Source organism: Rhinoraja longicauda, chromosome 27 (assembly GCF_053455715.1).
Source record: "Rhinoraja longicauda isolate Sanriku21f chromosome 27, sRhiLon1.1, whole genome shotgun sequence".
Lineage (NCBI taxonomy): Eukaryota > Metazoa > Chordata > Chondrichthyes > Rajiformes > Arhynchobatidae > Rhinoraja > Rhinoraja longicauda.
In genome coordinates, this window is record NC_135979.1 from 3,335,747 (window position 1) to 3,359,450 (window position 23,704).

Below are 23,704 nucleotides of genomic sequence, written 5' to 3' on the forward strand. Positions count from 1 at the left end.
CTAGTGAGACCGCACCTGGAGTACTGTGTGCAGTTTTGGTCTCCAAATTTGAGGAAGGATATTTTTGCTATTGAGGGTCTGCAGCGTAGGTTTACTAGGTTAATTCCCGGAATGGCGGGACTATCATATGTTGAAAGACTGGAACGACTAGGCTTGTATACACTGGAATTTAGAAGGATGAGAGGAGATCTTATCGAAACATATAAGATTATTAAGGGGTTGGACACGTTGGAGGCAGGAAACATGTTCCCAATGTTGGGGGAGTCCAGAACAAGGGGCCACAGTTTAAGAATAAGGGGTAGGCCATTTAGAACGGAGATGAGGAAAAACCTTTTCAGTCAGAGAGTTGTGAATCTGTGGAATTCTCTGCCTCCGAAGGCAGTGGAGGACAATTCTCTGAATGCATTCAAGAGAGAGCTGGATAGAGCTCTTAAGGATAGCGGAGTCAGGGGGTATGGGGAGAAGGCAGGAACGGGGTACCGATTGAGAATGATCAGCCATGATCACATTGAACGGTGGTGCTGGCTCGAAGGGCCGAATGGCCTCCTCCTGCACCTATTGTCTATTGTCTATTGATGGAACCCGGGTCTCTGGTGCTGTGAGGCAGCAACTCTACCGCTGCGCCACCATGACTCTGTGCGGTCTTGGACACCATGTTTCCTGCAGTGAATGCATGTGAATGTATGGTTGACCAGGCATACTGCACTACCAAACACACAATTCTACACACATAGGATAGGAGACTAAAGAAGGGTCCCGACCCAAGATGTTGCCTTCCACGAGATGTGGCCTGACCTGCTGAGTTACTCCAACACTTTGTGTGTTTTCACAAGGTCATAGGTTCCAGGAGCAGAATTAGACCATTTGAGTAGATTGAAAGTATAAGAAGATAACTGCAGATGCTGGTACAAATCGAAGGTATTTATTTACAAAATGCTGGAGTAACTCAGCAGGTCAGGCAGCATCTCAGGAGAGAAGGAATGGGTGACGTTTCGGGTCGAGACCCTTCTTCAGACTGAAGAATGGTCTCGACCTGAAACGTCACCCATTCCTTCTCTCCCGAGATGCTGCCTGACCTGCTGAGTTACTCCAGCATTTTGTGAATAAATGAGTAGATTGAAAGTCTACTCCGCCATTCATTCAGGGCTGATCTATCTCTCCCTCCTCACCCCATTCTCCTGCCTTCCCCCGTAATCCCTGACACCCGCACTAATCTAGAATCTGCCAATCTCCACCTTAAAAATATCCATTGACTTGGCCTCCACTGCTCTCTCTGGCAACGAATCCCACAGATTCACCGCCCTCTGGTGGTGAGTGCCAAACTACTAGATGCACAGGGCGGCACGGTGGCGCAGCGGTAGAGTTGCCGCCTCACAGCGCCGGAGACCCGGGTTCGATCCAGACCATGGGCGCTGTCTGTACGGAGTTTGTACGTTCTCCCCGTGACCCTGCGTGGGTTTTCTGCGAGATCTTCAGTTCCCTCCCACACTCCCAAAGACGTGCAGGTATGTAGGTTAATTGGTTTGGGTTTGTATACTTGGTTCCACAGATCCACCGCCCTCTGAGTGGAAAAAGTTGTCCCTCAGGTTCCTATCAAATCTTGTCCCTCTCACCGCACGCCAATGGGTTCTCTGCTTCTCGATTCCCCTTCCATGGGCAATAGACTGTGCGCATTGATCCCATTCCCTCATGACTCTATCCACCCCTCATAAGGTCACTCCTCAGCCTCCTGCACTCTGAGGAATGGCCAATCTAAAAAGTATTGGAGCGAGCCATTAAAAAAAACTCCTTGACAAGACAGACAGACTAATTCTAGAGGGGCATCAAGGATATTGGATGAAGCAGAAAATGAAAGCGGAGTTCAGGCGAAGGTCAGAACAGTCATAATCGTATTGACTGGAGGATCAGGCTGAGGATTGAGTGATTTTACATCCAATTCCTGCTCATTTCTCATCCGTTTCGTACACTACGACAAGCCCTCAGATTTAACAATTCATTAAAAGCTTGGTTGACTCTTCTGATATGTCAGTACAAACGAGAAAGACACAAGTTGACGCGTTTTTAAAGAAACGCTCTCAGGAACACACAGCAGATGAGTAGTGTTCTGGCACTGACAAAGGTTGTTGCTGATCAGCTGGCATCCGTGAACAGACCGGGGAAGCATCAACACAAAGAAAGGACTGGCGGTTTTAAAAGCGGGTAATTTTAGCAGCCTGCAATCAAAGTCACTTCAATTACAATTTCTCTCTGCCACCCCAGCAGGACGATCGTTTAGGAAGGATCCTTATTATTTTAAGGATAAGGGGGAAGTCTTTTAGGACCGAGATGAGAAAGTTTTTTTTCACACAGAGAGTGGTGAGTATGTGGAATTCTCTGCCACAGAAGGTAGTTGAGGTCAGTTCATTGGCTATATTTAAGAGGGAGTTAGATGTGGCCCTTGTGGCTAAAGGGATCAGGGGGTATGGAGAGAAGGCAGGTACGGGATACTGAGTTGGATGATCAGCCATTATCATATTGAATGGCGGTGCAGGCTCGAAGGGCCGAATGGCCTACTCCTGCACTTATTTTCTATGTTTCTATGTTTCTAAATGTCCTTCGTCAGAGGGTGGTGAATCTGTGGAATTCTTTGCCATAGACGGCTGTGGAGGCCAAGTCAGTAGATATTTTTTAAGGCCGAGAAAGATTCTTGATTAGTGCGGGTGTCAGTGATTACGGGGAGAAGGCAGGAGAATGGGGTTAGGAGGGAGAGATAGATCAGCCATCATCGAATGGCAGAGTAGACTTGATGGGCCGAATGGCCTAATTCTGCTCCTATCGCTTATAACTTATCATGAATGAATGAATAAGTTTATTGGCCAAGTATGTGCACATACAAGGAATGTGCCTTGGTGCTCCGCTCGCAAGTACCAACACGAACATACGGTAAGCAATTAAGAATAAAGCATAAAATATTAAAACATTAAGATAGCTGCCTTGCAAAACAACACGGTGGTGTTTTGAACAGTGAAGTGGATCTGATTTGAGAAGTAGCAGATGAACTTTCGGCCCCATTTGGACATCTCAAGTGATCACGATAAAATCCTTCCTCGCTCAACAGCATTTGTGGGAACAGCCAGTCAGTGACGGAACAATCATGTGCTTTCTGCTTTTTTTCCATAACTGAGCTTAGTTTCGTTTAGAGATACAGCACGGAAACAGGCCCATCGGCCCATCGAGTCCGCCCCGACCTGCCGCGGCCCCCGACCTTAGGTCTCAACTGAACTGCGGACTTTCTGTGAAGTCCCTCTGCTGTTCCTGCAGATTATTTGCAAGAACGTCTATCCAAGTCGGTGCTGCAGTGCAGGCTATGGTTAACTGTCTGAAGAAAGGTCCCGACCCCAACCATCACCCACCCATGCTCTCCAGAGACGCTGTGGTGGGCGGTCACGGTGGCGCAGCGGTAGAGATGCTGCCTTACAGCGAATGCAGCACCGGAGACCCGGGTTCGATCCCGACTATGGGCGCTGTCTGTACGGAGTTTGTACGTTCTCCCCATGACCTGCGTGGGTTTTCTCCGGGACCTTCGGTTTCCTCCCACACTCCAAAGACGTGCAGGTTTGTAGGTTAATTGGCTTGGCAAATGTAAAAAATTGTCCCAAGTGGGTGTAGGATAGTGTTAGTGTGCGGGGATCGCTGGTCGGCCGCCATTGGTGGAGCGGGAGCACGTGGCCGCTGGCTGGGTGAGGTCACGTGGGGCGCGGGGCGGTGACATCACCTTGTCCCGTATTTGGGAGTGAGATGGTTGGCAACCCTATTCTGGCACGATGATGTGAATATATTGCAACAACAATTTCCATTTATGAAGTTCTTTGACAACTTTCCTTCACACCTACCTGCTGGATGTCCCATGCTGTCTTAGAGTCATAGAGTCATGAAGCACAGAACCAGGTCCTTCAGCCCAACCCTTTGTCCCTTATTTGGGAGCGAGGAAGTTGGCAACCCTATTAATACCGGACAAGGGCGGTCCCGTACAGGACAAAGTAACTTAGCCCAAAATAAGGGATGTCCCGGCAAATACGAGACAGTTGGCAACCCTAGATATGCCATACCTAGCTGCAATCATTTTGAACTCAAGTACATCACTGGACCAAACTTCCAGAGCAAGACAGGAGAACCATGAACCCTTGGATTTCAGCAGTTGGAGATGGCCATTCCTTCACCACTGCCTCATGTAAATGCTGCCCTTGCCTGAGATGTTGAAAGACTGGAGCGACTGGGCTTGTATACACTGGAATTTAGAAGGATGAGAGGAGATCTTATCGAAAGGTATACGTTTATTAAGGGGTTGGACACTTTAGAGGCAGGAAACATGTTCCCAATGTTGGGGGAGTCCAGAACAAGGGGCCACAGTTTAAGAATAAGGGGTCGGCCATTTAGAACTGAGATGAGGAAAAACTTTTTCAGTCAGAGAGTTGTGAATCTGTGGAATTCTCTGCCTCAGAAGGCAGTGGAGGCCAATTCTCTGAATGCATTCAAGAGAGAGCTAGATAGAGCTCTTAAGGATAGCGGAGTCAGGGGGTTATGGGGAGAAGGCAGGAACGGGGTACTGATTGAGAATGATCAGCCATGATCACATTGAATGGGCGGTGCTGGCTCGAAGGGCCGAATGGCCTCCTCCTGCACCTATTGTCTATTGTCTATTGAGATGCCCATACTCTGAGAATTAATCCCAAAATAGAATCAAAGTTCAGCTCGGCTGTCGAAATGCGGCTAAATCCAAAGCACAAGATAGACACACAGAGCTGGAGTAACTCAGCGGGACAGGCAGCGTCTCTGGAGAGATGGAATGGGTGACATTTCAGGTCGAGACCCTTCTTCAGAGCCGAAACGTCACCCATTCCTTCTCTCCAGAGATGCTGCCTGTCGCGCTGAGTTACTCCAGCTTTTTGTGTCTATCTTCAGTTTATACCAGCATCTGCAGTTCCTTCCTACGCACTAAATAAGCATCAGAATCAGAATCAGAATAACCTTTATTGTCATCCAAAAAAACAAGTCTTTTGGACGAGATTTCGTCACCCACAGTCATCTGATCAAAGGTAGGTACCTTGCACTGAATGTAGGAATCAAGGAACTGCAGTTGCTGATTTATACCAAAGATGGAGCCTGTCACGACATTGGTTTCTGGACTGGCAAGAGACCCTCATTCTGGTCTTCAGATACCACCAGAGTCCCCCCTCCCATTCCAACCCCATTCCTCCCATTCCACAAAACCCCTCAAATCCTACAATCCTCCACATTGTACATTAGCAACAAGGAACTGCATGTGCTTGCTTACCGAAGAAAGACACAAAATACTGGAGTAACTCAGCGGGTCAGGCAGCATCTCTGGCGAGAAAGGATGGGTGATGTTTCAGGTCGGGACCCTCAGTCTTCAGAGTGAGAGTGTTGGGGGGGGGGGGGGGGGGGGCAGATGAGGCAGGTTCCATCACAACCTTGAGAAGATATATGAACAGGTGCATGGATAGGAAAATAGGACTCAAAACGTGGTCTGTCCTTTTTCCCCAGCGATGCTGCCTGACCCTCTGAGTTACTCCAGCACCTTGTGTCTACCTTCCTCAACACCTCGACTCCGAGAAGTCCCAGTCCCACTCCAGCGTTTTACGTCAAGGCTTGATTACCAGCAGAAGGAGAAACTACCTTCCCTGCAATAAACGCCAGAGTAAATCTTCAGTAATCGAGAGGAAGCAGCACTGTGTGCAAGGATCCAGGCCAAATGCTGCAATCTTCATTACTCAAGTGTGCGGAGCGAGGGTTTATGTGACTGGGCGTAATGTGGTGGTGGTCATTAGCAGCCCCAGCTTATCAATCTGAGCCAATAGTTGGTAGCCAGGCAATTACACAGAGTGATTCAGACGCTGGTGTGCGAGTGAAGTATAATGGTGGCCAGCCACATAATCACAGGGTGACAAAGGGAAAAAACACACAACGTCAGCCACAATGCTATAAATGTTCAGAATGTATCTGTCATGCAGCTTCTACTCAGGACCAGGCTATTCACAGCTCCCTAGACCGCGCCATTAAATTGCCATCAACATCACCGCAAAGCCAACTCAGAGCAGGGCATGTTCTGTGGAACTGCAGACGTGCCTTGGTCATGAACCGAAATTAAGCACATTCATTACCTCCCCATTTCTTTCATGTGCGTGGAGAATAGAGGGGCTTCCAGCCTCGGAAAAGAACACCGCTGGAACTCCAGCATTGTGGGTCTGTCTCTGGTGTAAGCCAGCGTCAGCAGTTCCTTCCCAGAAAATTTTGTCTGCTCAATCTCCTCAAGGCTTTGAAGAAGTTCTCCTCCTCTCTCTGACGAGAGTTTTGCAGCATCCTCTCTCCCGCTGCCCCCCCCTGTGATCCCTCCTGCTCACCGGCTCCACGACCACGTTCTAACCCAGACTCACTACCACAGCCACGTGTCTTTCGGGCGTTTCCACACCTCACCCATATCTCTAGTATCCCTCTCCCCAGACTCTCAGTCTGAAGAAGGTTCCGACCCGACCCGAAATGTCACCCATTCCTTCTCTCCAGAGATGTTTTGCCTGACCCCGCTGAGACACTCCAGCATTTTGTGTCTATCTGCGGTGTAAATCTGCAGTTCCTTCCTACACATAACTTCCAGCAGTTCCAGCATAAGAACATTAAACAGTACAGATGATAGGCACAAAAAGCTGGAGTATCTCAGCGGGTCAGGCAGCGTCACTGGAGATTAATAATGGGCGACGTTTCGGGTCGAGACCCTTCTTCAGACTGGAAACAGTACAGGCAAGAAAACTGCAGATGCTGGTTTAAATCGAAGGTAGACACAAAATGTTGGAGTATCTCAGCGGGTCAGGCAACACCTCGGGAGAGAAATAATGGGCGACGTTTCGGGTCGAGACACTTCTTCAGACTGGAAACAGTACAGGAAAGAAAACTGCAGATGCTGGTTTAAATCGAAGGTAGACACAAAATGCTGGAGTAACTCAGCGGGTCAGGCAAAATATCTTGGGAGAGAAGGAATGGGTGACGTCTCGACCCGAAACGTCACCCATTCCTTATCTCCCGAGATGTTTTGCCTGACCCGCTGAGTTACTCCAGCATTTTGTGTCTACCTTGGAAACAGTACAGCATAAGAACAGGCCCTTCGGCCCACAATGTCCGTGCTGAACAAGATGCCCAAGTTAAACTGATCTCCTCTGCCTGTACATGATCCATATCACTCCATCCCCTGCACATACATGTGCCTATCTAAAAGCCTCTTTAATGCCAATATCATATCTGCCACCCACCACCACCCCAGGCATCGCGTTCCAGGCCCCCACCACTCTCTGTGGAAAAAACCTGACCCACACATCTCCATTAAACTTTCCCCCTCTCACCTTAATACTACGCCCTCTAGTGTTGGACATTTGCACGCTGAGAAAAAGGTTCTGACTGTCTACCCTATCCATACCTCTCATAATTGTAAATACGATTCTGTCACACAATGTTATATACATTTCCGTTCTGAATTCCTCAAGAGCTTCGTAGGGCGGCACGGTGCTGCAGCGGTAGAGTCGCTGCCTCACAGCGCCAGAGACCCGGGTTCGATCCTGACTAGGGTTGCTGTCTGTACGGAGTTTGTACGTTCTCCCCGTGACCACGTGGGTTTTCTCCGGGTGCTCCGGTTTCCTCCCACATTCCAAAGACGTACAGGTTTGTAGGTTGATTGGCTTTGGTAAAATTGTGTGTAGGATAGTGTGGGGATCGCTGGTCGGTACGGACTCGGTGGGCCGAAAGGCCTGTGTTTGCGCTGTATCTCTAAACTAAACTGATCTAAACTAAACTAAATTAAATTAAACTAAACTACACTACAAACTAAATTCAACTAAATTCAACTAATCTACACTACACTAAACTTAACTAAACTGCACAAAACTAAATTAAACTCAACTAAACTAAACTACATTAAACTAAATTAAATTAAACTACACGAAACTAAACTAGATTGAATAACACTAAATTAAACTGCACTAAACTAAATTAAACGTTACTAAACAACACTAATCTACACTAAAATGCACTAAAATACACTAAATTAAATTATCCCTAGAGATATAGATGCTCTGAATGGGTCCTGCTGAGAGCCCACCACGATCTTTCTCTGCCCCCAGGGTCATCTGGCACAACTGACCCTACATGAACCTTTTTTGCACTTTATATCCTCCCCCACCCCCCGTAGCGTGATTTATTTATTTTATAGCAATCGATATGGAAGTGGCATTCTTAATCTCGTTGTACTTGTACAATGACAATAAAGATATTGCATTGTATTCAGTCTGAAGAAGGGTCTCGACCCGAAACGTCACCCATTCCCTCTCTCCTGAGATGCTGCCTGACCTGCTGAGTTACTCCAGCATTTAGTGAATAAATACCTTCGATTTGTACCAGCATCTGCAGTTATTTTCCTACAATATTGTATTGTTTTGTAAACTAAACTAAGTTCCAAAATGAAAGGGTTTTTTTTTAGAGATACAGCGCGGAAACAGGCCCTTCGGCCCACCGGGTCCGTGCCGCCCAGCGATCCCCGCACACTAACACTATCCTACACCCACTAGGGAAATTTTTACATTTACCCAGTCAATTAACCTACAAACCTGCACGTCTTTGGAGTGTGGGAGGAAACCGAAGATCTCGGAGAAAACCCACGCAGGTCACGGGGAGAACGTACAAACTCCGTACAGACGGCGCCCGTAGTCAGGATCAAACCTGAGTCTCCGGCGCTGCATTCGCTGTAAGGCAGCAACTCTACCACTGCGCCACCGTGCCGCCCGAAAGCGTGTTTGGTTTCTTACTTTTGATGGGGATGATGAGTTGCGGGATGACCGGGAGGATCTTGCCGGCGCCGTGTTCCAGCATGTCGTGCACACCTTGCCTGGCAAAGAACTCGTACGGGTGGGTGGTCTCACAAAGGCCGTCAAAGAACAGGGGCAGGTAGTGGTGGTAGTCCAACTTCTCAATCTCAACCTGCAAAAGAGAGGTTAGCAATGAATGAATGAATGAATGAAGAATGAAAGAATGGATGAATGAATGAATACTTTATGAATATTTTATTGTCACATGTGAGGAGACACAGTGAATTTCTGTGTTTTGCGTACCCAAGGTATACAAATAGTCGCCACATGAAGGGCACCGACAAATAGACAATAGACAATAGGTGCAGGAGGAGGCCATTCGGCCCTTCGAGCCAGCACTGCCATTCAATGTGATCATGGCTGATCATTCCCAATCAGTACCCCGTTCCTGCCTTCTCCCCATACCCCCTGACTCCACTATCCTTAAGAGCTCTATCCAGCTCTCTCTTGAATGCATTCAGAGAATTGGCCTCCACTGCCTTCTGAGGCAGAGAATTCCACAGATTCACAACTCTCTGACTGAAAAAGTTTTTCCTCATCTCAGTTCTGAATGGCCTACCCGTTATTCTTAAACTGTGGCCCCTTGTTCTGGACTCCCCCAAACATTGGGAACATGTTTCCTGCCTCTAACGTGTCCAACCCCTTAATAATCTTATATGTTTCGATAAGATCTCCTCTCATCCTTCTAAATTCCAGTGTATACAAGCCTAGTCTCTCCAGTCTTTCAACAAAGGTACCAAGTATGTATGGAGGAACTGCAGATGCAGGCGAAAGATTAATTGGCCTGTGTAAATTTCCCCCTGGTGTGTAGGGAGTGGATGCGAAAGTGAATGAACATAGCGCTCCAAGGAGCAAAGTCCTAGCCTCCCAATAACTGAAGCCCCTCAAGTCAAAACACAGGCAGGTGGGACTAGTGTAGCTGGGACATGTTGGCCAGTGTGGGCAAGTTAGGCCGAGGGGCCTGTTTCCACGCTGTATTACTCTACGACTCAACTAGAACTTTGCAATCCTGGCCAATGTGTAGGTAGGGTCGCATCTATTCATACATCGTTACAGGCAGTGATGGAGGCGAGACAAGGGTGTGTCACACTGGGCATTGCCTCATTGTTCATTTGAGATATACTTTTTCCAGGCGGTTTTCTCACCATCTGGGTTTCGAGGAGTGGGAATTAACAATAAAGAAATACTATCAACACTTAAAACCATTAAGGACATTGGACAGAGAACTCAACCTGCGGAAATGTAGCAAAAAAAAATAAGAAAGGATTCCAATCTCTTGAGACTTGTCATTACTTCAAGATATTGACTCACCATTACTGTAAGTGTCTTCAATAAAGAAAACATAATCACAGGCTGGGCGATCGTTTAGCTGAACACCTCCGCTCAGTCCGCCTAAACGTACCTGATCTCCCAGTTGCTCAACACTTTAACTCCCCCCTCCCACTCCCACACTAACCATTCAGTCCTGGGCCTCCTCCATCGTCAGAGTGAGGCCCAGCGCAAATAGGAGGAACTTACACCCCAGCGCTATGAACATTAACTTCTCTAACTTCAAGTAACCCTTGCTTTCCCTCTCTCTCCATCCCCTCCCCGTTCCCAGTTCTCCGACCAGTCTCACTGTCTCCGACTACATTCTATCTCTGTACCGCCCACTCCCCTGGCATCAGTCTGAAGAAGGGTCTCGACCCGAAACGTCACCCATTCCTTCTCTCCAGAGATGCTGCCTGACCTGCTGAGTTACTCCAGCATTTTGTGTCTATCTTTCTTCAATAAAGATTTCACTTCTAAAACGAGCATAATCCTTCACGGTGGAAAAGTAGTTGTGCATTCAAATTAATATTGTTAATATTACCAATGACCTGTCGTGGACCAAACACATTGATGCCAAGACACACCAATATCCCTACTTCCAGAGGAGATCGAGGGAGTTTGGCATGACTCCGGTAACTCGTACAAACTTCTACAAATGCACCTCAGAAAGCACAGTGGAGCTCTTAAGGATATCAGAGTCAGGGGGTATGGGGAGAAGGCAGGAACGGGGTACTGATTGAGAATGATCAGCCATGATCACATTGAATGGTGGTGCTGGTTCGAAGGGCCGAATGGCCTCCTCCTGCACCTATTGTCTATTGTCACACTGTCGGATTGTATCCACTCTGCCCACGACCGCAAGAAATTGCGGAGAGTTGTAGATGTAGCCAGTCCATCAGACAGACCGATGGGCCGAATGGCCTAATCCTGCTCCTATCACTTCTGACGTTATGTCCAGACTTCTCACGAAGATTGACTCAAAAAGCTGGTGTAACTCAGCAAGGTCAAGCAGCATCTCTGGAGAGAAGGAACTGGTGGCATTTCAGGTCGAGAATCTTCTTCAGACCCTCTGGGTTAAAACGTGGTGGTCGAGACGGAGAGCTGGGGGAATCACCGAGGGGGAGCAGTGAGAGAGGAGGCTGCAGCTCTCTCGTTGGGAAGAGGAGGCGAACCTCTTCAAGGTAGACACACATGTGGAGGTTTCGCAGTGGAGCAGACACAATCTGTGGGAAGGCACTGCAGATGCTGGTTTACACATAAAATGCTGGAGTAACTCAGCGGCTCAGGCAGCATCCCTGGAGACAAGGAATAGGTGACGTTTCGGGTCGAAACACTTCTTCACGCTCGACCCCCACATCCAGACTTCCCACCGTTGATCCACGTTCACTTCACACCACCTCAGATAACAGAACAACTTCATCAAAGTCTTTGCCCACCCGGGTCATTCCTTCATCTCCCTGCTCCCATCTGGCACAAAGTACAGAAACTTCATCACCAGACTCACAAACAGCTTCTTCCCCTCTGCTATCAGGCTTCTGAACTGTTCTTTAATTACCCCTTTTGAGGGCAATGGACCGTGATGTGCTACAATGGGCGAGAGGGTGGCGCAGCGGTAGAGTTGCTGCCTTACAGCGCTTTCAGCTCCAGAGACCCGGGTTCGATCCTGACTACGGGTGCTGTCTGTACGGAGTTAACACGTTCTCCCCGTGACCTGTGTGGGTTTTCTCCAGGAGCTCCGGTTTCCTCCCACAATAGACAATAGGTACAGGAGTAGGCCATTCAGCCCTTTGAGCCAGCACCGCCATTCAATGTGATCATGGCTGATCATCCACAATCAGTACTCCAAAGACATACAGGTTTGCAGGTTAACTGGCTTGGTAAAATTGTAAATTGTCCCGTGTGCGTGCAGGGTAGTGTTAGTGTGCAGGCATCGCTGGTCGGCACGGGCTCGGTGGGCCGAAGGGCCTGTTTCCTCGCTGTATCTCTAAACTAAACTTTTGAGCATATGGTATTAATTGTCCATTTCGCCGTCAAATTGCAAGTGTCATCGTTAGAGATGGCTTACATTATAAATGCGATGGCCTTTTAGTATTATTGCACTCTGAACATTATTATGACTGCAATGGTGATACTGGCTTCAGGTCACACTCATCAGCAATACTCTCTGCCTCAGAGTGGAATTCTCTGCCTCAGAAGGCAGTGGAGGCCAATTCTCTGAATGCTTTCAAGAGAGAGCTAGATAGAGCTCTTAAGGATAGCGGAGTCAGGGGGTACGGGGAGAAGGCAGGAATGGGGTACTGATTGAGAATGATCAGCCATGATCACATTGAATGGCGGTGCTGGCTCGAAGGGCCGAATGGTCTACTCCTGCACCCATTGTCTATTGTCTATTGTCTAATACTGACAAATATTTTGTAAAAATTAGATTTTTTAGTCTTGCAGCGACGCCTTTGTTAAAAAAAGCCCTCTTTGTGCGCAATGAGGTTCTAAAGATATCAAATAGAGCCAAGCGCTATCTTTCAGGAATATATAATTTCATAAAATATCTACCTTCTTATGGCAATCCATTGTCCTGACCAGCAAATTGTAGTGAAATTCAAAAGGCCGATTTTACAGGAAAAGCTCGCTGCTAATAATACAAATGAGTTCAAGCAGGGAATAGTTTGATAATGAAATGCAGGGAAACTCAAAGATAAGCAATTCATTTTACAATTACCACACAGGATCGCGCTCACTCCATTTCTCAGTCTCCGTTTCGAGTTCAAGGTTATCAGCGGTGTGTGGGCAAACGCGGTACAATACAGGCATTTAGAAATCCACAGCCCACAAATCCGCTAATAATCTACCCACCACTCACGGCACAACATTGAAGCAAATAATGACATCCAATCTGGTGTCTACATTGTAAACTTTGCTTATCAGTGCAATCTTATAGGTCATAATGTCACACTGTAAGACTAGGGTTGCCGTCTTCCTCGCTCCCAAATATGGGACAAAGGGTGGCGTCACCGCCCCCGCGCGACCTCGCCCAGCCAGCGGCCACGTGCTCCCGCTCCACCAATGGCGGCCGCCATTGGTGGAGCGGGAGCACATGGCCGCTGGCTGGGTGAGGCTTGTATACACTGGAATTTAGAAGGATGAGAGGAGATCTTATCGAAACGTATAAGATTATTAAGGGGTTGGACACGTTAGAGGCAGGAAACATGTTCCCAATGTTGGGGGAGTCCAGAACAAGGGGCCACAGTTTAAGAATAAGGGGTAGGCCATTTAGAACGGAGATGAGGAAAAACATTTTCAGTCAGAGAATCTGTGGAATTCTCTGCCTCAGAAGGCAGTGGAGGCCAATTCTCTGAATGCATTCAAGAGAGAGCTAGATAGAGCTCTTAAGGATAGCGGAGTCATGGGGTACGGGGAGAAGGCAGGAACGGGGTACTGATTGAGAATGATCAGCCATGATCACATTGAATGGCGGTGCTGGCTCGAAGGGCCGAATGGCCTCCTCCTGCACCTATTGTCTATTGTCACGTGGGGCGCGGGGTGGTGACGTCACCCTTTGTCCCTTATTTGGGAGTGAGGAAGTTGGCAACCCTACTAATACGGGACAAGGGCGGTCCCGTACGGGACAAACTAATTTAGCCCAAAATACGGGATGTCCCGGCTAATATGGGACAGTTGGCGACCCGATGTAAGACACCAGAACAGAATTGAGCCTTTCAGTCCATATAGTCTACACCGCCATTTGATTCGATCTATTTTTCTCCCTCAACCCCATTCTCCTGCCTTCTCCCCATAACCCCTGACACCCGCACTGATCAAGAACCTATCAATCTGCGCTTTCAAAATACCCATTGACTTGGCCTCCACAGCCGTCTGTGGCAATGAATTCCACAGATTCACCGCCCTCTGACTAGAGAAATCCCTCCTCGTCTCCTTTCTGAAGGAATGTTGTTTTATTTTGAGTTTTTTTTGCCCTCTGGCCCGTCTCGGCCTACGCGATCTCCCGGTTGCCAAACACTTTATCGCCCCCTCCCTTTCCCACACTACCATCGTCTGCTTTGATCTGTTGATTTCACGCCTTACCCTTCCATCTCTAATCACCCTCTCCCCTGACTCTCAGTCTGAAGAAGGGTCTCAACATGAAACGTCATCCATTCCTTCTCTCCAGAGATGCTGCCTGTCCCGCTGAGTTACTCCGGCATTCTGTGTCTATCTTCGGCGTAAGCCAGCATCTGCAGTTCCTTCCTACTAATAGACAATAGACAATAGGTGCAGGAGGAGGCCATTCGGCCCTTCGAGCCAGGACCGCCATTCAATGTGATCATGGCTGATCATTCTCAATCAGTACCCCGTTCCTGCCTTCTCCCCATACCCCCTGACTCCGCTATCCTTAAGAGCTCTATCCAGCTCTCTCTTGAATGCATTCAGAGTATTGGCCTCCACTGCCTTCCGAGGCAGAAAATTCCACAGATTCACAACTCTCTGACTGAAAAAGTTTTTCCTCATCTCAGTTCTATATGGCCTACCCCTTATTCTTAAACTGTGTGGCTCCTGGGTCTGGACTCCCCCAACATTGGGAACATGTTTCCTGCCTCTAACGTGTCCAACCCCTTAATAATCTTATACGTTTCGATAAGATCTCCATTCATCCTTCTAAATTCCAGTGTATACAAGCCTAGTCGCTCCAGTCTTTCAACATATGATAGTCCCGCCATTCCGGGAATTAACCTAGTAAACCTACGCTGCACGCCCTCAAGTGTGTTTGGTTCGACCACCAAGGGGTTTACATGAGGATGTTCCTAAACCATTTAGAGTCACTGGATTTCTGGTTGTGATATTGGGCAGCTTGGTCTTTATCTTTACAGGGCAGAGTTCTCAGGGATTTGTGGAAAGACCATTAAATTGAGAAAAGAAGAAATACATTTTGTATTCACATTTTATAATGAGATGTACAGTCGATTCTGCAAACAGACTCTCTCTAATCATCTTAGCTACTTGACTCGAGTGCCTTTTACAATGTAGGACATCACGTTTATAGGGGTTGTTGTAGTCATTTACATTACTAGAGATTTTAATTATATCATATATGGTTTCCATGTGCATGTCTTTAGATCTCAGACCTGTAGCTGACGAAATCTGTTCTCCACATCATTCAATTTAGTTTAGTTGGGATTAGTTTTGAGGTATAGCACAGAAACAGGCCCTTCGGCCCACCGAGTCCGCGCCGACCAGCGATCCCCACACACACTAACACTACCCTGCACACACCAGGGACAATTTATACCAATTAATTCAATTAACCTGCAAACTTGTAGGTCTTTGGAGTGTGGGATGAAACCGGAGCACCCGGAGGAAACCTACGCAGGTCACAGGGAGAACGTACAAACTCCGTACAGACAGAACTGGTGCGCTACAATGCTGACAACTATATTCTGCATTCTGTATCTTCCTCTTTGCTCTCTCTATTGTACTTGAGTTTGAACTGATTCTATGTGTGGTATATCTCGACCCGAAACGTCACCCATTCCTTCTCTCCAGAGATGTTGCCTGTCCCGCTGAGTTACTCCAGCATTTTGTGTCTATCTTTATTCCTGGATTGGATGTATTGGAATACATGTGTATGCGTCCAATACTGTGACAGAACTAAGATTTTTAAAATTACGATTGGTGCTTTTTTGAACCATTTTCAAGCCATTCAGAGATTTCTTTGCAGCAAGGACTGGCAAGAACAAACGTGATAAATGTATTATTAAATGGATCCAGTTTCTCTTTCTCAGAAATCTCTCTACGCACTTGTCACGATTGGTTCATTGAGCTACTGTGGGACCTTTTAAATCAGGACTTTCCTCGTTCAGTGGCTGGAACAAGTTATTAAAATAGAAAATAGATTATAAATCTCTGCACCGCCTGCAGTTCCATGTTTTTCAAGTGTTGCATACTTGAAATTAATTATAATTGCCACAGCCAAGAAAACAACCTTAAATCTTTCATAACATTAAGTCTGGAACTACACAACAATAATGTGTATTGATTTCATGCTAATTGCCTATGAGAGCAGAAAGCAGAGTTTCATGGGCAAAAATCTACAGAAGCAACTAATCCCTTTCTGCAGACAGACACAAAATGCTGGGGTAACTCAGCGGGACAGGCAGCATCTCTGGAGAGGAGCAATGGGTGACGTTTCGGGTCGAGACCCTTCGTCAGGCTGAGAGTCAGGGGAGAGGGGAACGAGAGATATAGACGATGATGTAGAGAGATAGAGAACACATTTGAGGAAGGATATTCTTGCTATTGAGGGCGTGCAGCGTAGGTTTACTAGGTTAATTCCCGGAATGGCGGGACTGTCGTATGTTGAAAGATTGGAGCGACTAGGCTTGTATACACTGGAATTTAGAAGGATGAGAGGAGATCTTATCGAGACATATAAGATTATTAAGGGGTTGGACACGTTAGAGGCAGGAAACATGTTCCCAATGTTGGGGGAGTCCAGAACCAGGGGCCACAGTTTAAGAATAAGGGGTAGGCCATTTGGAACAGAGATGAGGGAAAACTTTTTCAGTCAGAGAGTTGTAAATCTGTGGAATTCTCTGCCTCAGAAGGCAGTGGAGGCCAATTCTCTGAATGCATTCAAGAGAGAGCTAGATAGAGCTCTTAAGGATAGCGGAGTCAGGGGGGTATGGGGAGAAGGCAGGAACGGGGTACTGATTGAGAATGATCAGCCATGATCACATTGAATGGCGGTGCTGGCTCGAAGGGCCGAATGGCCTCCTCCTGCACCTATTGTCTATTGTCTATCGTCTAAATGAATGAATGATGTGCAAAAAAGTAACGATGATAAAGGAAGCGGGCCGTTGTTAGCTGTTTGCTGGGTGAGAACGGGAACCTGGTAGGTCTTGGGAGGGGGAGGGATGGAGAGAGAGGGAATGCCGGGGTTACTTGAAGTTAGAGAAATCAATATTCAACGTCACCCATTCCTTTTCTCCAGAGTGGCACGGTGGCGCAGCATTAGAGTTGCTGCCTTACAGTGAATGCAGCGCCGGAGACCCGGGTTCCATCCCGACTAAGGGTGCTGTCTGTACCGAGTTTGTACGTTCTCCCCGTGACCTGTGTGGGTTTTCTCCGAGATCTTCGGTTTCCTCCCACACGTACAGGTTTGTAGGTTAATTGGCTTGGTGTAAGTGTAAATTGTCCCTAGTGTGTGTGTGTGTAGGGTAGTGTCAGTGTGCGGGGATCGCTGGTCGGCGCGGACCCGGTGGGCCAAAGTGCCTGTATCTCTAAACCAAACCGAACAAAATTTAATACAATACAATACAATACAATACAATACAATATATCTTTATTGTCATTGTACCCAGGGGTACAACGAGATTGGGAATGCGCCTCCCATACGATGCACTAATTTAGGTGATTTAGACAGCAGCAACCCAACGAAACGAACAGTTGTAACAGTTTTGGACAGGGTAAAGTGCAAGTTGATCTATGCGTTGTGGCCATCCGGCTCAGCAGGACCGGTTCATAGCAGCTATGGCCCTGGGGATGAAGCTGTTCCTGAGTCTGGAGGTGCGGGCATAGAAGGCCTTGTATCGTCTGCCCGATGGAAGGAGTTCGAACAGACTGTTGCAGGGGTGTGAAGAGTCTTTGTGGATGCTGGTGGCTTTTCTGAGGCATCGTGTGTTGTAGATGCCCTCCAAGTCTGGTAGCTGTGTTCCGATGGCCCTCTGAGCTCTATGGACTACCCGCTGTAGAGCTTTCCTTTCTGCCTCCGTGCAGCTGAGGTACCACACAGGGATGCCATGCGTTAGGATGCTCTCTATGGTGCAGCGGTAGAAGGTCGTCAGCAGCTGTTGGGGTAGACCAGACTTTTTCAGTGTTCTTAAGTAGAACAGTCTTTGTTGTGCCTTCTTGACCAGCGCAGCAGTGTTATTGGACCATGTTAGGTCCTCCGAAATGTGAGTGCCCAGAAACTTGAAGCTGGACACTCTCTCCACACTGACCCCATTGATAGAGATCGGGGCATATTCCCCGTTATGTGACCTACGGAAGTTGATGATCAGCTCCTTGGTCTTGGTGGTATTTAGGGACAGGTTGTTATCCGAGCACCAGTCCGCCAGGTTCTGCACCTCCGCTCTATAGTTTGTTTCATCCCCGTTGGTGATCAGCCCGATCACCGTTGTGTCATCTGCAAACTTGACAATGGTGTTGGTGTCGAATGCAGGAACACAGTCGTGTGTGAAGAGGGAGTAGAGCATGGGGCTCAGAACACAGCCCTGTGGTGTGCCGGTACTCAGGGTGATAGTGGAGGACAGGTGCGGGCCCATTCTCACTGCCTGCGGTCGTTCCAGCAGGAAGTCCAGGATCCAGTCACATAATGACGAGCTAAGGCCTAGCTGGTGGAGTTTGGTGATGAGCTTGGTGGGGATGACCGTGTTGAAGGCGGAGCTATAGTCTATGAATAGCATCCTCACGTACGTGCCCTGTCTCTCTAGGTGAGTCAGGACAGTGTGAAGAGCCAGAGAGATGGCGTCCTCTGTAGATCTATTTGCCCTGTATGCAAATTGATGTGGGTCCAGTGAGTCAGGGATGCTGGATTTGATGTGTGAGAGGACTAGCCTCTCAAAGCACTTCATGACAATCGGCGTTAGGGCAACCGGGCGGTAGTCGTTCAGGTTGGAGATCTTTGCTTTTTTCGGCACCGGAACTATGATAGCCGACTTCAGGCACTTGGGGACCGTAGCCAGAGATAATGACAGGTTAAAGATCCTGGTGAATACCTCAGCCAGCTGTTCAGCACAGTCCTTCAGTACCCTTCCTTGAACACCATCCGGTCCTGCAGCCTTGCGTGGGTTGACCCTTTGCAGAGCGCGTTGTACCTCCTGTGTGCTCAGTTGCAAGACCTGTCCCACCGCCTCGGCTGGGGTTCTTTCACTCAAGGTGGTTTTGCCAGTTTCAAAGCGGGCAAAGAAGGTGTTAAGCTCGTTGGTCAATGCCATATCGCTGTGGGGGCAGGCAGGGCTGCTCTTGTAGCCAGTGATGTCCCTGACACCCTGCCACATGCTTCTGGTGTCCGTGGTGTTGAAGTGGTCTTCCACCCGTTGCCTATGGGTGTCTTTGGCCCTTTTAATACCTTTGCTTAGGTGTGATCTGGCAACACTGTATGCTGAAGTGTCACCAGATTTAAAGGCATTGTTGCGTGCCCTCAGCAGGTTCTGTACCTCCTTGTTCATCCAGGGTTTCCGGTTTGGGAACATCTTTATCACCTTGTCCTCCGTGACATTCTCCACACAGCAGTTGATGTAGGAGAGCACAGTGGATGCGTATAATCTTTAAAATAGCAGTATAAAAATAACTTCTGCTTAACCAAAGGACTAGTTAACTGAAAGATGCAAGGGATTTCCACACCACAAGTGTTGGTCAGATGCATCACATACAACAACAGGCAGCAATGAGTTATGAACCGTGGCGCAAATCAGCTTCAAATCAGATCGCATTTGTCTTCATCGAGTGTTTTATTTATGCCACGATTATTGCTTGCAGCCCTGGAGAAAAATGATGCAGTTATTGTTCCCATTGTAGTACGTTCCATTACAGCAAGTGTCATGTGCAGTCACTTTTTAGAGTATGCTGTTCAGACGCACTGATACAAGGGAACTAGTCTGAAGAGGGACGTCTCGACCCGAAACGTCACCCATTCTTTCCCTCAAGTGTTGCTACTTGGACACCTCTCAACCCAGTGGGATAAATTTTGATTTCTCGAACTTCAAGTCACCCTGGCACTCCCTCTCTCCCCATCCATCCATCCCTCCCCCACCCAAGTCGCACCAGCTTCTCGTTCTCACCCAGCAAACAGCTACCAATGGCCTGTTTCCTTTATCGTCGTAACTTTTTTTGCATCGTCAAGTCCACTGGCGGACTTCTGCTGTACGCCACAATAACTCACAGAAATCCTACTCCTCATCTCACTATTTTCCATGGAAACAAATATCTGGAGACTTACTTGGATAGGACAGGTTTGGAGGGGTCTGGACCAAACGTGGGTAGGTGGGACTAGTGTAGCTGGGACATGTCAGTCAGTGTGGGCAAGAAGGGCCTGTTTCCATGCTGTAAGGCTCGATGACTCTCTGACTTATAGATAATAGACAATAGGTGCAGGAGGAGGCCATTCGGCCTTTCGAGCCAGCACCGCCATTCAATGTGATCATGGCTGATCATTCTCAATCAGAACCCCGTTCCTGCCTTCTCCCCATACCCCCTGACTCCGCTATCCTTAAGAGCTCTATCCAACTCTCTCTTGAATGCATTCAGAGAATTGGCCTCCACTGCCTTCGGAGGCGGAGAATTCCACAGATTCACAACTCTCTGACTGAAAAAGTTTTTCCTCATCTCAGTTCTAAATGGCCTACCCCTTATTCTTAAACTGTGGCCCCTTGTTCTGGACTCCCCCAACGTTGGGAACATGTTTCCTGCCTCTAACGTGTCCAACCCCTTAATAATCTTATACGTTTCGATAACATCTCCTCTCATCCTTCTAAATTCCAGTGTATACAAGCCTAGTCGCTCCAGTCTTTCAACATATGACAGTCCCGCCATTCCGGGAATTAACCTAGTAAACCTACGCTGCACGCCCTCAATAGCAAGAATATCCTTCCTCAAATTTGGGGACTTGCAACAAATGGAAGAGCCAGGGATTACAATGTGGCACAGCCAAGCTTGAACCCAGGAAGACTTACACTGAATATCTCATGAGATATTTATACCTTTATATATTGAGAGTATGATTCATTGTAGCCTGTTTTATTTAAAACCCACAGCACAGAAAAGGTAAAGGGATGAAGAGGTTTCGGGAGAGAGTTGCAAAGACTGGGGCCTAGCTAACTACAGAGAGACCATTTGTGGTTGAACAAATTAAAATGACCTTTCAGTCCTGGGCCTCCTCCATCGTCAGAGTGAGGCCCAATGCAGATTGGAGGAACAGCACCTCATATTTTGCTTGGGCAGCTTACACCCCAGCGGTATGAACATTGACTTCTCTAATGGTGCAGCGGTAGAGTTGCTGCCTCACAGCGCCAGAGACCCGGGTTCGATCCCGACCACAGACTCTGTCTGCACGGAGTTTGTACGTTCTCCCCGTGACCTGCATGGGTTTTCTACGTTTTCCTCCCACACTCCAAAGACGTACAGGTTTGTAGGTTGATTGGCTTGGTATAAAAGTAAAATTGTCCCTGGTGTGTGTGTGTGTGGGATAGTGTAAGTGTGCGGGGATCGCTGGTCGGCAGGGACTCGGTGGGCCGAAGGGCCTGTTTCCTTGCTGTATCTCTAAACTAACCTAAACTAAACTTTGCTGTAAACATCCTACAAAATTAGCCAGCTCCATCTTCTTCTTACATGGCTGAAGAAAGCAGCTAAGCATGGTTGATACAGCAGCTTACTGACGTTGAGAAGGAAAGACAATGAACTATATTGTACTATCACTGACCCACTTCTCCCATGTGATCCATAATTACGTATCAGTGCATAAGTTGTCTGAACAATTAGTGTCATGCACACAACGCACTTGTATCGTTTTGACAGGTCTGTGTAAACTAAAATGCTGCCTCAGTCTTATTAAATTAGCAGGAATTCAAAATTAATTGCCCGGGGTCACAAATCAGAACTGGTGCATATTTTGTTCTTTCTATATGTGCTGCGTTTTGCACTTTAGTCTGAGCATCAGAACGCATCAGCCTAATACTAGAGTTAGATTTCAGATTTTTAGATTTAGAGATACAGCGCGGAAACAGGCCCTTCGGCCCACCGAGTCCGTGCCGCCCAGCGATCCTCGCACATTAACACTATCCTACACACACCAGGGGCAATTTTTACATTTACCCAGTCAATTAACCTACATACCTGCACGTCTTTGGAGTGTGGGAGGAAACCGAAGATCTCGGAGAAAACCCACGCAGGTCACGGGGAGAACGTACAAACTCCGTACAGACGGCGCCCGTAGTCAGGATCGAACCTGAATCTCCGGCGCTGCATTCGCTGTAAGGCAGCAACTCTACCGCTGCGCCACCGTGCCGCCATCTGTCCTTCTAATAAAGGAGACAAGAGACACACACACACACACACACATACACACACACACACACACACACACACACACACACACACACACACACACACACACACACACACACATACACACACACACACACACATACACACACACACACACACACACACACACACACATAAACACACACACCCACACACACACACACACATACACACACACACCCACACACACACACACACACACACACACACACACACACACACACACACACACACATACACACACACACACACACACACATACACACACACACACACACACACACACACACACATACACACACACATACACACACACACACACACACACACACACACACACACACACACACACACACACACACACATACACAAACACATATACACACACGCGCACACACACACACACACACACATACACACACACACACACACACACACACACACACAAATGCACAATGCAAGCTAAATCTCGGCCTTTAAGGACATTGCCTGCAAACAGTCATTTTTAATTAAATAGCACATCTCAAATGAATAGGTGTAGGAAAAAAACCCTGCAGATGCTGGTCTAAATTGAAGGTAGACACAAAATGGTGGAGTAACTCAGCGGGTCAGGCAGCATCTCTGGGGAGAAGTGATCCTTCTCTCCCGGGATGCTGCCTGACCCGCTGGGTTACTCCACCATTTTGTGCCTACTGCTCGAATGAATTTGACTGCACTTGTTTGACTGAATATATCAACTGGCGACCCACTGATCAGCCATTAACGTTTCTACCGCCACACTGGTCAGCCACGATCATTCAAAGACCCTGTAAATGGAACAAGGGAATCATTATTCCTCACACCCACTCAGCAAAGGGCATTTTCACCGACTCCGACATCTTTTCTTTTGTATTGACAGGGTTTTCCAGTGAGGCCTGTGGATTACAGCAGCCACTGCCAGCACTGGAGACCCTTGCCAGATTCGTCACAGGAAGACACACAACAGCAAATCACTCACCCTGCCTGCCGATATCTGTGAGCTTGCCAAGTCTACTTGCTGGTGAACCTACCCGACAGCTTTGAGCGTGACCAAGAAAGAGCTCGCATAAGATGCAGTGAAACCTAAAAGGTCTCCACCTGTTGCCTGGACTTGATTGGCCTTGTGACGATGGTTGTCAGTAACCTTCAAGGCAGCCCAACGCTCAGTCACCGGGTGGATAAGATTCAGGCACATCGCCACAGGTCTGGAGATACACGCGCCTAGTTTAGTTTAGTTTAGAGATACAGCACGGAAACAGGCCCTCCGGCCTACCTAGTCCGCACTGACCAGCGATCCCCGCACACTAGCACTATCCCACACACGCTGGGGACAATTTACAGAAGCCAATTAACCTACAAAACCACACGTCTTTGGG

General features: G+C 47.8%; 1 protein-coding gene across 1 annotated transcript in view; it reads right to left on the minus strand.

The window, feature by feature from the left end:
- Positions 1–23,704, minus strand: part of pacrg (PARK2 co-regulated) — a 185,104-nt gene that overhangs the window by 66,661 nt on the left and 94,739 nt on the right. Inside the window, exon 3 of the mRNA XM_078423011.1 lies at positions 8,847–9,018. Within this exon, the coding sequence (XP_078279137.1) occupies positions 8,847–9,018 (172 nt within the window). The remainder of the gene's footprint in view (positions 1–8,846; positions 9,019–23,704) is intronic.